The sequence below is a fragment of the Artemia franciscana genome, chromosome 7 (assembly GCF_032884065.1).
Source record: "Artemia franciscana chromosome 7, ASM3288406v1, whole genome shotgun sequence".
Lineage (NCBI taxonomy): Eukaryota > Metazoa > Arthropoda > Branchiopoda > Anostraca > Artemiidae > Artemia > Artemia franciscana.
In genome coordinates, this window is record NC_088869.1 from 49,777,725 (window position 1) to 49,790,861 (window position 13,137).

Sequence of the window (13,137 nt, forward strand, 5' to 3'; positions counted from 1 at the left end):
ATAATTTGCTTGTACAAATCACCCCCAAATCTTATGTAAGTATTGTATAAAACAAATTCCAATAACTCAAAAATCATATCCAAGCTGTAACATCTCAAGTTAACTGTAGTATTAAAGCAGTTTGTCCATATAGCTTTTTTATTATAAATGTCTATTTTTAAGAACCTTTTTACTAGATAAGAGGAAAAATTTCTTGATAACAGTTTTTAAATTATCAAACACTACATTAAGTGATAAATTAGTATACATTGTCGCAAAATCGAAAGACTCAATTCTTTTAGCTGAAACCATTGTTAAAGAATCTATCACCTGCAGTGAATTATTAACACTCCAATATGGATTAAAATTCGAAAATTTTTTAATACCAGAACAATAGGTTTTAAGTTTATTTACAATTTCCTTTAAAATTAAAGAGAGGTCAGTAGCAGCAATGCGGGTTGGACATTTAGCTGCTCCAGCAATAAACCGTGGTTTAGGGGGATTCTTATGAAATTTTACTGTCCAATATAGGAAAGGGAACTTTTTATCATTGTCATTTATTTTAATATTAAAATTTTAAAAAAGTATTTCTTCAGTCTTTTCAATTAAATTCTCATCCTCTATATTTACCTTTTCGTAAACATTAGTTGTGCATAACTCCCTTTTTAAGATATCACAATACAGCTTCTGACAAATTATGGCAAAATTATTATTAGCTTTATCCACTGGCACAATTACAAATTCATTCTTTAGATTAGCAATTGCTTGTTTAATCTTCGCATTATAAAATAATGATTTAGTGTTGCTATTTTTTAAGTTAGAATATATTTTATTTCTTATTCTACTAATAATTAAATTCTTCCAACTTTGAAAACTCTCTTTATTTTTATTCTCTTTCTTACACCACTTATCAATAAATAAATCAAAATTATTTTCCAAGCCATCAAGAACACTCGATGGTTTCAGATGATGAGAAAGACGGAAATTAGCCCCTTTATTCATTATAATTTGAAGATCATCTTGCTTTATTATATACTAGCTGTTGGGGTGGCGCTTCGCGCCGCCCCAACACCTAGTTGGTGGGGCGCTTCGCGCCCCCCCAAGCCCCCCCGCGCGCGTAAGTCGTTACGCGCCATATTAGTTATGCGCCATTGTAGTTGTGTCCCTGTGTCCCACCTGTGAATATAGATAGATTTATATATGTGTTTCAAACTACGTAAAAATTGCGAATAAACAACATTCTTGGCTTTCCCATTGTCTGTGCATATACAAAGCCGTATGTACTAATAATGACGTCATATGCAAACGCTCTTTTTACAAACAAACAAACATACATCCACACAACTCGTTTTTATATAGATAGATAGATAGATAGATACAATACAAATTAACTGCGTAAAACTTGCGAATATACAACATTCTTCGCTGTCCAATTGTCGCTGCATATAAATACATTGTCAGGTTTACCGACCCTCGAACATGCAACGTACAATTGTCCATGGGAAAAACAATCAGTATTAAGATCTATACCAAATTTTTCTAATGATTGACCTTGAGCTTTGTTAATGGTGATTGCAAATACTAATCGAATTGGGAATTGCAATCTTTTAAATTGAAAAAGCAGATCCGTTAGAATCATGGGAATGCGAGGAATAAGAACAGCCTCACCCTCATAAGGCCCTGTCAAGATTGTGGCCTCTATTAGGTTTTCCATTGTTTTTTTTACGGCAAGTCGCGTGCCATCGCAAAGCTTTGGTGGGTTGATATTTCTTAAAAGTATTATTGGTACGCCTATTTTTAGTTGTAGCACGTGTGGTGGAAACCCTGAAGGATCTATGGAATTTAAAAATTCAGATGGATAATTAACCGCTTCATTTGGTTCCAAAACTGTGTCGACTGACTTGTAAAGGACTGCCTGGTCTCGAATCTTGGTCAAAACAATATTGTTGATTTCGTGGACGTCTATATTTTTGGGTGCGAGAATCGCTCTTTCACTTAGCCATTTATTATTTTTATAATTTTTTAGAATATTCGGAAATACTTTTTCAATCAATTCATTTTTGGACGTCACTAAATTACAGAAATCAGCAGGTAGTTGTATACGTCCTGAAATTGAGTCTACTGTTTGACCAGAGTCATCGTTTTGCAATCGGACACGCATATTTGTAGTTAATTTTAATATTTTTACGTGTGCCCATAAATTAGAATTTTTTAGGCAAGCATTCATTTCGTCTGCAGGAGTTAAACTACGTAAAAATTGCGAATATACAACATTCTTGGCTTTCCCATTGTCTCTGCATATACAAAGCCGTATGTACTAATAATGACATCATATGCAAACGCTCTTTTTACAAACAAACAAACATGCATACACACAACTCGTTTTTATATAGATAGATAGATAGATAGATACAATACAAATTAACTGCGTAGAACTTGCAAATATACAACATTCTTCGCTGTCCAATTGTCGCTGCATATAAATAGATTGTCAGGTTTACCGACTCTCGAACATGCAACGTACAATTGTCCATGGGAAAAACAATCAGTATTAAGATCTATACCACATTTTTCTAATGATTGACCTTGAGCTTTGTTAATGGTGATTGCAAATGCTAATCGAATTGGGAATTGCAATCTTTTAAATTGAAAAGGCAGATCCGTTGGAATCATGGGAATGCGAGGAATAAGAACAGCCTCACCCTCAAAAGGCCCTGTCAAGATTGTGGCCTCTATTAGGTTTTCCATTGTTTTTTTTTACGGCAAGTCGAGTGCCATTGCAAAGCTTTGGTGGGTTTATATTTCTTAAAAGTATTATTGGTACGCCTATTTTTAGTTGTAGCACGTGTGGTGGAAACCCTGAAAGATCTATGGAATTTAAAAATTCAGATGGATAATTAACCGCTTCATTTGGTTCCAAAACTGTGTCGACTGACTTGTAAAGGACTGCCTGGTCTCGAATCTTGGTCAAAACAATATTGTTGATTTCGTGGACGTCTATATTTTTGGGTGCGAGAATCGCTCTTTCACTTAGCCATTTATTATTTTTATAATTTTTTAGAATATTCGGAAATACTTTTTCAATCAATTCATTTTTGGACGTCACTAAATTACAGAAATCAGCAGGTAGTTGTATACGTCCTGAAATTGAGTCTACTGGGAGCTTTCCGTTTCCAATTGTCAGCAATTGATCTGAAAATGTTTGACCAGAGTCATCGTTTTGCAATCGGACACGCATATTTGTAGTTAATTTTAATATTTTTACGTGTGCCCATAAATTAGAATTTTTCAGGCAAGCATTCATTCGTCTTCAATGGCTCTGGTGGTGCAGCCAATAGAGGAAGTTTAACTTTTCTTGAGGCGCAACACATTCCCATTGTTTCACCATTGAATTTCAAGGCCTTGCAATAGGGACAAATTTTAGACATTGTCCCGATTTGAACACATCTACTCAAGCTATAATCATCGACTGGGTTGTACCTGAATGCCAGGCGATAACTTTCAGGTTGCTCTGATTCCTCGGCACGCTTTCTTTTCTTACTTTCTCTATCAGCAGCAAGCCTGATTTCTTGCTGTTCTTGTAATTCCTCGGCACGCCTTCTTTTTTCACTTTCTCTTTAAGCAGCAAGTCTGCTTCCGCGTTGCTCTGGTAGTTCCTCGGCACGCTTTCTGTTCTTTTTTTCTCTATCAGCCTCAAGCCTGTTTCCTTGCTGTTCTTTTGATTCCTCGGCACGCTTTCTGTTCTTTCTTTCTCTATCAGCCTCAAGCCTGTTTCCTTGCTGTTCTTTTGATTCCTCGGCACGCTTTCTGTTCTTTCTTTCTCTATCAGCCTCAAGCCTGTTTCCTTGCTGTTCTTTTGATTCCTCGGCACGCTTTCTTTTCTGACTTTCTCTATCAGCAGCAAGTTTTTTGGCATAGACTCTTTGAGCATCTTCATCGGCTTTTGCCATGGTAAGTTCATCAGTCATTGTAAACTTAAACATTAATAGATTTCTACGTGAACATATGTCTTAAATATCTTGAATGACGTCACCGTCAAAGCAAAAATGACGACAACTAATTTAATGACGTCAGTCAACACAGAAACATGACGTCACCTGATCCACAGACAGACAACTTTTTTTTATATATATATAGATTACTAAAAATCAATTAATTATTACAGGTATGCTGACATAAAGACAGGAATTCCTGAAGGTTCTAGTTGTATTCCATTTTTTAAACGTAGGAAAAAAAAATATTTAAAATGTATTTGTTCTTGGGAAAGTGTATGCGGTTGATGTTCATTGAAAATAGAAATAGGAGTATTAGTAGGCTTGATAGGAGTAGGCGGCGTAAGTGTGATTGTCACAGGAAAAGTCTTACCCGATTTAAGCTTAAAGAAAAGGGCATCTTTATTATGAAAAGTCAAGAGTGAATTTAAGGCTAGCAAATATTAGCTTATATAAAATGCCAAACTTAAATAAGTAGAAATTACAGTGAATAAAAAAATTAATCATAAAACGGATAGAGCCGAAAGCATTTTAGGGGACAAAAAATATAGCAAATATGTTACTTCCTAGTTTTATTTTACTGACTGCTGTCAAAATATTCGAACAAAAAACTTCGTTGTTTGAAGCAGTTACTAATAAATATGCCCTTTGATTCTCGGTTCATTGTGTTAACGCAGGGTATAATCTATCCGGGTATCAATTTCCCATCAGACTGGTCTTGTGCTAGGGCTTTCGTATTATTTGGAGGAAAATCAAACCTTAACTTACAAAGAGGGAGCCTGAGGGGACAGGAGCCCTCATATAAAGGATAATTTCTGTTTGATTTGAGTTTTAATATATACTTTCATTTGAAAAAAATAATTAATTTTTGTTTGTTTTACGTATTATATTCAGGGTTTATTGGGGAGTTGTCCTCAAGAAACATAGTTTTGTATATCTCAATCTTTTTAGTTGAAATTTGTTTTTTTTTAATTCTCCCTCGTTTAAATTGCTAGTTTCTAAACCTTCTGTTTCTAGTTACCTAACGCCGCCTGGGACACAGGGTTTTGCACCACATTATGATGATATTGAAGCATTTGTTCTACAGCTGGAAGGCAAAAAGAGGTGGCGGGTGTATCGACCAAGGTTAGCTACATTTCTATTTGAACACTTATTCGTCGTTGCTAAAATTTATATATTTTAGTTTTTAATTGAGTTGACTTTCGATATTTCCTTTTACTAATAATAACCTTTTTCCCAAAGTGTAGAAAACAGTTTTGCAAAAGTAAAGGACAGAATATGAGCTTTCAAGTCAGACTAATTCTCTGGTTACTTTATAAACAGAGATTATCTACTTTATTAACAGGGATTAACATGGTCTTATTCATTGTGAAATTCACTTTAATTACGCGTTTGGTTACTAAGCTAATATTTGTTGTGTGCGCTTTTCTTTGTTAGCAAACTAATCAAAAGTAAATGCGAATTCTACGAACTATTTTCCAGAAAAAAACATAATTACTTATTATAGAAACTATTATTACCTGAGAAAAAATATATACTACTTCATTAACACGGCTTTTTTTTATTGTGAAATTCAGTGCAATTACAATTATGACTACTCAGCTAATATTTGTTGTCTTCGGCTTTCTTTGTTGACTAATTAGTTAAAAGTAAATGCGAATTTCTTATGTTATTTCATAACATAACATCCCTCGAATGCAATCCCTCGCTCTTTACGCTAAAGCTTTAAATTGTTTTAAAAAGTAGAATTGTGGCAGAGTCAAACTTTAGCGTAAAGAGCGAGGGATTGCGGAGGGGACAACTCATTTCATATACGGAGTAATTTCTGTTCGTTTTAAGTTTTAATGTCGCTCCTTACTTTCAGCTAAAAAAATTAGTTTTTTTTATTTAATTTCTGAACGTTTTTGAATTAATGCATGTTTGGTTTTGGCTCTCCGCACATAAATTATTAAAATGAAATTTGTATATTAATTCTTTTTTTGGCTAAATGGCTTTCTCTTAGTTTTGATCAGACGATTTTGAGAAATAAGGGGTGGAGAAGGAGGCCTAGTTGCCCTCCAATTTTTCGGTTACTTAAAAAGGCAACTAGAACATTTAATTTTTAACGAACGTTTTTATTAGTAAAAAATATACGTAACTTAAGAATTAACTTACGTAACAAACTTTCATAACCTTATATTTTTATTATGTATACGAGGGGGTTTTTACCCTCGTTAATACCTCGCTCTTTACACTAAATCGTAAGTTTTGTCCCAATTCTTTAACAATGACCCCTGAATCAGAAAGGCCGTAGAATAAATAGTTGAAATTACTAAAAATACTTTAGCATAAAGAGCAAGGTATTTATCTCCTCCTAAATACCTCGCTCTTTATGCTAAAGTATTTTTAGAACCCCTCATATGCGTAATAATCTCTGTTCGTTTTAAGTTTCAATGCTACTTCTTCCTTTCATTTGAAAAAAACGTTTTCATGTTTATTTTTCATTGTTTTCTTATAGTAATGCTAGAGAATCCTGCGCCCTTGTCATTGAATTTTTCTTCCCCCATGACAGATTCCTCCAAGGAAAGATCCTCCAACATAGCCCCCTCTCCTCAGCCCCACCCCCAAACAAAATAAAATCCCCCTGAAAACGTCTGTACACTTCCCAGTAACCATTACTGTATGTAAACATTGGCCAAAGTTTGTAATTTGCAGCCCCTCCCCCAGGGATTGTGGGGGAGTAAGTCATCCCCAAAGGCATAGTTCTTATGGTTTTCGACTATGCTGAACAAAATGGCTATCTAAAAATTTTGATCCGTTGACTTTGGGAAACAAATGAGCGTGGGAGGGGGCCTAGATGCCCTCCAATTTTTTTGGTTACTTAAAAAGGGCACTAGAACTTTTCATTTCCGTTAGAATGAGCCCTCTTGCGTCATTATAGGACCACTTGGTCGATACGATGACCCCTGGGAAAAAAAAAAAAAAAACAAAAAACAAATAAACACGCACCCGTGATTTGTCTTCTGGCAAAAAATACAAAATTCCACATTTTTGTAGATAGGAGCTTGAAACTTCTACAGTATGGTTCTCTGATACGCTGAATCTGATGGTGTCATTTTCGTTAAGATCCTACGACTTTTAGGGGGTGTTTCCCCCTATTTTCCTAAATAAGGCAAATTTTCTTAGGCTCGTAACTTTTGATGGGTAAGACTAAACTTGATGAAACTTATATATTTAAAATCAGCATTAAAATGCGATTCTTTTGATGAAGCTATTGATATCAAAATTCAATTTTTTAGAGTTTTGGTTACTATTGAGCCGGGTCGCTCCTTACTACAGTTCGTTACCACGAACTGTTTGATAAACATTCTTTAAACATTCCTTGGTGACAAAGGTGCATTTCCGTCTGCCTGTTTATTGTCAACTTAAAATAGAAATAATTTTGTTGTCTTTAACTGAAAAAGAAATCATTTGATATAGATCTCAAGCTGAGGAGTGTGCGCTAGTCTCTTCTCCTAACCTCTCAGAAGAAGACTTAGAAGAGCCAGATTTGGATGTCGTCTTAGAAGCTGGCGATCTTTTGTACTTTCCTAGAGGATTTATTCACCAAGCAAACGCACTGCCAGACGTCCATTCCTTGCATATAACTGTCTCGTCCTTCCAAAATAACTCATGGGCAAATTTTCTGGAACAGGTTTGAAATATTATATCTCTTTTTAATAATTGGATTGCTCACATGAAAGCTACACATAAGTGTTAATTGACTATGCAAAGGTATTATATTAGCCTATTTATGCCTTTGGAATTAAACAATAATAATTAGAAAGGAAGAGGATCGAAAAGGATCGTGGCTATTTGTAGTTTTGACAAGATGTTAGGTAGGCAGGACTTGAAAGGAGATGTCTTAACAATGGTTGGAATTATTTTCCTTTGCCCGACCCTTCCACTTATTTTCATAAAGCTTTATGTCGGTGAAATTGCGGTCCCGTATATGATTGAAGCGAGAGCATTCTCCAGGAGGAACAAATTTATTTCCTGCTGATAGTCACCGCAACAGCATTGATTTTGTAAAGTGTGGTATGTCTCCTATATATTGTGACGGTAATACTTCCCCGAGCTTCATCATACAGAAGTCGTTGAAATTTGGGACAGGGGACATTTGATCTTAAATTGAAAGTTTCAATTTAGAAGAGCCAATGGACCTTTATAAGAGCCAAGAGCCAATGGCGCTTGGACCTGTGCCGTCTACAACTGACTCTACCACCAAACCAACTATACCAAGACTACCGCCTACTCAATATGAATGTTCTGGAATGACAGAACGTCCATTATAAAAATTATTATGGTTTGAGCATGACAATCCACAATAAAAACGCATTTGGTATATATTTCACAAATAGTATTTGCGGAATGCCTTGAAAGATGACTCATTCGGTTGCAAGTTCTAAGTTCTGGTGCTCTTTTCAAGGACTGGAACCGATCGGAAATCAGACTTCGGTTCAGTTTCGCAATTTTCTCTAGGAACCTCTTCTGTCCTTTGTAATATGGGATCAGAATTCCAAAACAGTGATTTTCATCAGGATGGACAAGAAGTCCAAAATTGGATCTCTGGGGATGACATGATAAATGCCATCCCCCGGAAAAGAGCCTCAAAATTTCTCAAATAGTCAGTATAGGACAACAGAGGCTTCATAGATGTAATGGGTATAATAAACTTATGGAACAGAGGCTTCATGGATGTAAAGTAACGGAACGGTCGACATAACATGCCTTATTGACTCGTCCTGAAAGGATGTCCTATATGTATGATTGATGGACCCTGGGTCCCAAAGTGAGCAATTTTGTCCGTATTCCTGCAACTCAATAACCATTAATTCTGAAAATTTAAAAGTTTTTTTTTTACCTCTTTTAACTGACGATCACCCTGAAATTATTGAGGTAATGTTTGTAAATGATTAAATTTCAATAATAAAATCATAAATTTCGAAGCCTGAAAGTTCAAACACATCAAATTTTATCGCGCAATTACTGTTTGGTTTTCACAAAGAATGAATGTATAAGGGTTTTTGAGCTTGCTGGTTACAAATGTCGGACTAATCGTGTAGAAAGGTGCATAAAACAAAACAAGTTATGCACTTGTTTTGGAGGTGATGGACGTTTCAAATCTTGTTGAAATACAAGTCGTGGAAGAAGTTCCCATCTGAATAATTGGAATGCATTAAATAGGGTCATCGGGCCCTTTTCTTCCCAATAGCTCTCCCCCACACCCTGCTTTTCACTTATGAACGTGTTTTTTCTCATTCAGCTTATAATAATGCTATGAAAATGGTCCTAAGCGCTTAATCAGCAAAAATGATGGATTGTAAGAAGATTCTTTGAATCAACACCTGCCAAGTCCATATATTATTATTTTCGATTAATTTGGTTGATAAGTGTTTATAAGCTTGTCAATTAAAAATAAAAGGCTTATGCTGCCAATTTGTGAATCCAAATTCAAAATACATTAAGTACATATTTCACAAATAGAAAGGGTTTACTATTTAGATTAACTGATTGACAACAAGTGACATCTACAATAGCTGAGTAAATCCGCAGCAAGAATAAGTCAATGTATTGGCAAATTAATCAAGCCCAAAATCAAAACAGATTAAGTACATATCTCATAAATGGTGTTTGTTTTTGATCAAAAATTTCTATTCTTAGGGTTTTGAGCTTATTGATCTCAAATCTGAAACTAGCACTTGAATATAGACAACTAAAATAAATTCCTTTAGGTATTTATTTTAGTTGTATTTATTATTTAGGTATTTATTATACCAGCCAATCATATACGATTGGCTGGTTTAAAGTGAGTCTTGACCCCCCCCCCCCCCGCCTATCTAATCTTATCGGTCATCTGGTGTTGATCTTTGGTATTGAATTGGTACAATAGCAATGAAACAAGTAAAGTGAGTTATGCGGTGAATAATGGTGATTTACTCGTGATGCCTTATTTAATCGGGATAACCTTTTGTATAAAAAAAATTAAATAAAAAAAAACTAGTTTTTTGAAATGAAAGTAAGGAGCGACATTAAAACTTAAAACGAACAGAAATTACTCCTTATATGAAAGGGGTTTTTCCTCCTTGACGCCCCGCTCTTTACGCTAAAGTTTTTTATTGTTTTAAAAAGTAGAGTTGCGAGAAAGAATCAAACTTTAGCGCCAGAAGCGGGGCGTCAAGGAGGAAAAACCCCTTTCATATAAGGAGTAATTTCTGTTCGTTTTAAGTTTTAATGTCGCTCTTTACTTTCATTTCAAAAAACATGTTTTTTTTATTTAATTTTTGAAAGTTTTTGAATTAATGCATGTCTGATTTTGGCTCTCCGTACATAAATTATTAAAATGAAATTTGCATATTAATTTTTTTTTTGGCTAAATGGCTTTCTCTTAGTTTTGATCAGACGATTTTGAGAAATAAGGGGTGGGGAAGGAGGCCTAATTGTCCTCCAATTTTTCGGTTACTTAAAAAGGCAACTAGATCTTTTAATTTTTAACGAACGTTTTTATTAGTAAAAAAATACGCAACTTAAGAATTAACTTACGTAACAAACTTTTATATTCTTATATTTTTGATTATATATATGAGGGGGTTGGTCCCCTCGTTAATACCTCGCTCTTCACACTATATCTTGTTTTGTCCCAATTCTTTAAGAATGACCCCTGAATCAGAAAGGCCGTAGAATAAATAGTTGAAATTACTTAAAAAATTTTTAGCATAAAGAGTGAAGTATTTATCTCCTCCTAAATACCTCGCTCTTTATGCTAAAGTATTTTTAGAACCCCTCATATGCGTAATAATCTCTGTTTGTTTTAAGTTTTGATGCTTCTCGTTACTTCCAATTGAAAAAACTTTTTCATGTTTATATTTTCATTGTTTGTTTTTTTATAGTAATGCTAGAAAGTCCTGCGCCCTTTTGATTGAATTTCTCTTCTCCCATGAAATATTCCTCCAAGAAAAGATCCTCCCATATAGCCCCCTCCCCTGAACCCCACACCCAAACAAAAAAAATCCCCCTGATAACGTCGGTACACTTCCCAGTAACCATTACTGTATGTAAACATTGGCCAAAGTTTGTAATTTGCAGCCCCTCTCCCAGGGACTCTGGGGGGTACGTCATCCCCAAAGACATAGTTATTATGGTTTTAGACTATGCGGAACAAAATGGCTATCTCAAAATTTTGATCCGTTGACTTTCGTAAAAAAATGAGTGTGGGAGGGGGCCTAGGTGCCTTCCAATTTTTTTGGTCACTTAAAAAGGGCACTAGAACTTTTCATTTCCGTTAGAATGAGCCCTCTTGCGACATTCTAGGACCACTTGGTCGATACGATGACCCCTGGGAAAAAAAAAAACAAACAAATAAACACGCACCCGTGATTTGTCTTCTGGCAAAAAATACGAAATTCCACATTTTTGTAGATTGGACCTTGAAATTTTTTCTATAGGGTTCTCTGATACGCTGAATCCGATGTTGCGATTTTCGTTAAGATCCTATGACTTTTAGGGGATGTTACCCCCTATTTTCTAAAATAAGGCAAATTTTCTCAGGCTCGTAACTTCTGATGACAAAGACTAAAGTTGACGAAACCTATATATTTAAAATCAGCATAAAAATCTGATTCTTTTGATATATCTTTTAGCATTGAAATTCCGTTTTTTAGAGTTTCGTTTACTATTGAGCCGGGTCGCTCCTTACTACAGTTCGTTACCACGAACTGTTTGACAATAAAATTATGCATTCTAAACTTGGTCTTGATATTGCTGTTGCCTAATGGCAGGTTTAAAACTGGACGTCGATTCGGGCATGTTCCAACGCAAAGTAGAAAAAAACTTAGGGACATAAATTCAGTTTTACCATTTTAATAAAACTTGCTACATTGATTTCAAAACTACGATTGGGGATTTGTTATGAGAAAGTGTAATTGCTGCAATGTCTTTTTTAATTGACAGAATAGTACTGAAAATTGCCAGTCGATTTCTATTAGCTATTTTTTACATTCGGACTTGAATGCTTTTGGTCTGAATAAAATTAATCATATATTCTGTGTAGTTATAACTATATTTTATAATAATTTACATTGATGATGATATATAACTACAATAAAAGAATCTATAGCTATATTCTCTATAGTTATCAACAGTAACTATATTGAATTTTGGGTATTCGCCAAAAACTGGTTTAGAGTCATAGCACGCATTAGTCAAGGGAGAACAACAAGACGAGCCGGGATTGGATAAAAATCTATTACTTACTTTGACTCACAGACTTCGAAACATAATTCTATCTGCTATGCACCATACCGAAGGCATGTTATTCAGCTACGCTCATTAATTTTAGATTTCCTTACTCGGTTAAGGAAAACTAAAAAGTGTTCTTTAGAAAATTTTAAGAAACTAATGTTTCACTCCCTATAAGATTATGGAAGTTTCATTTTCATATAGGGCAAGACAATAACTCATATATCAAAGTTTGTCCTAACAGTTCATTCAAGCTTGTAATTGCGATGTTTGGTGAGAAAGCGCAATGAGAAGAATATTAATTCGTTATATTCGATTTTCGGGGGTTTCAGCACCAAATCAGAGTTTCCACTATCAGAGAGCCTTTTAGTGTTTATCCGAATTTCACCAAAAGAAAATTTTACTCGGGATCTTCAGACGTTATTTGACTCTTTGAGAGTCCTACCCCTCCCTCTATAGTGGGTTTTAGTAGGCACATTATAATAGTCCTATTGTAAAACTTTCCTTGAATGAAGTGGTACTTCAAAATATTTACATTTTGGATTGGGATACCAGATGATCTTTGAATGGGAAGAGGTCTAACACGCCAACCAAAATCTAGATTTAGCAAAAATATGTTTTGAGTTGCATGTATCATTGCGTTTCTACGTATCGTCCGTCTGTTCCGAAAACGGCCTAGTGGAAAAAACAAAGGAACTGAAATACGAATCAGGATTCGAAATGGTAGTTTAATCGAAGCCTCTTATGCTAATAAAATTGTTACTGCTTACCCAGCCATAAGTGACGAGCAAATGAGTGACATCATTTACATTTGTAGTATGGACGAATTCTTAGAGGTGCCAGAAATGGCAGTTTTCTATGCAATTGCATGGCTAGTTAACAACTGTGCCTCGGAGTGCTCACCTTTCCT

General features: G+C 35.0%; 1 protein-coding gene across 1 annotated transcript in view; it reads left to right on the forward strand.

Moving 5' to 3' along the window:
- Positions 1-13,137, forward strand: part of LOC136029419 (ribosomal oxygenase 1-like) — a 57,759-nt gene that overhangs the window by 28,076 nt on the left and 16,546 nt on the right. Inside the window, exons 5-6 of the mRNA XM_065707794.1 lie at positions 4,989-5,096; positions 7,431-7,644. Of these exons, the coding sequence (XP_065563866.1) occupies positions 4,989-5,096; positions 7,431-7,644 (322 nt within the window). The remainder of the gene's footprint in view (positions 1-4,988; positions 5,097-7,430; positions 7,645-13,137) is intronic.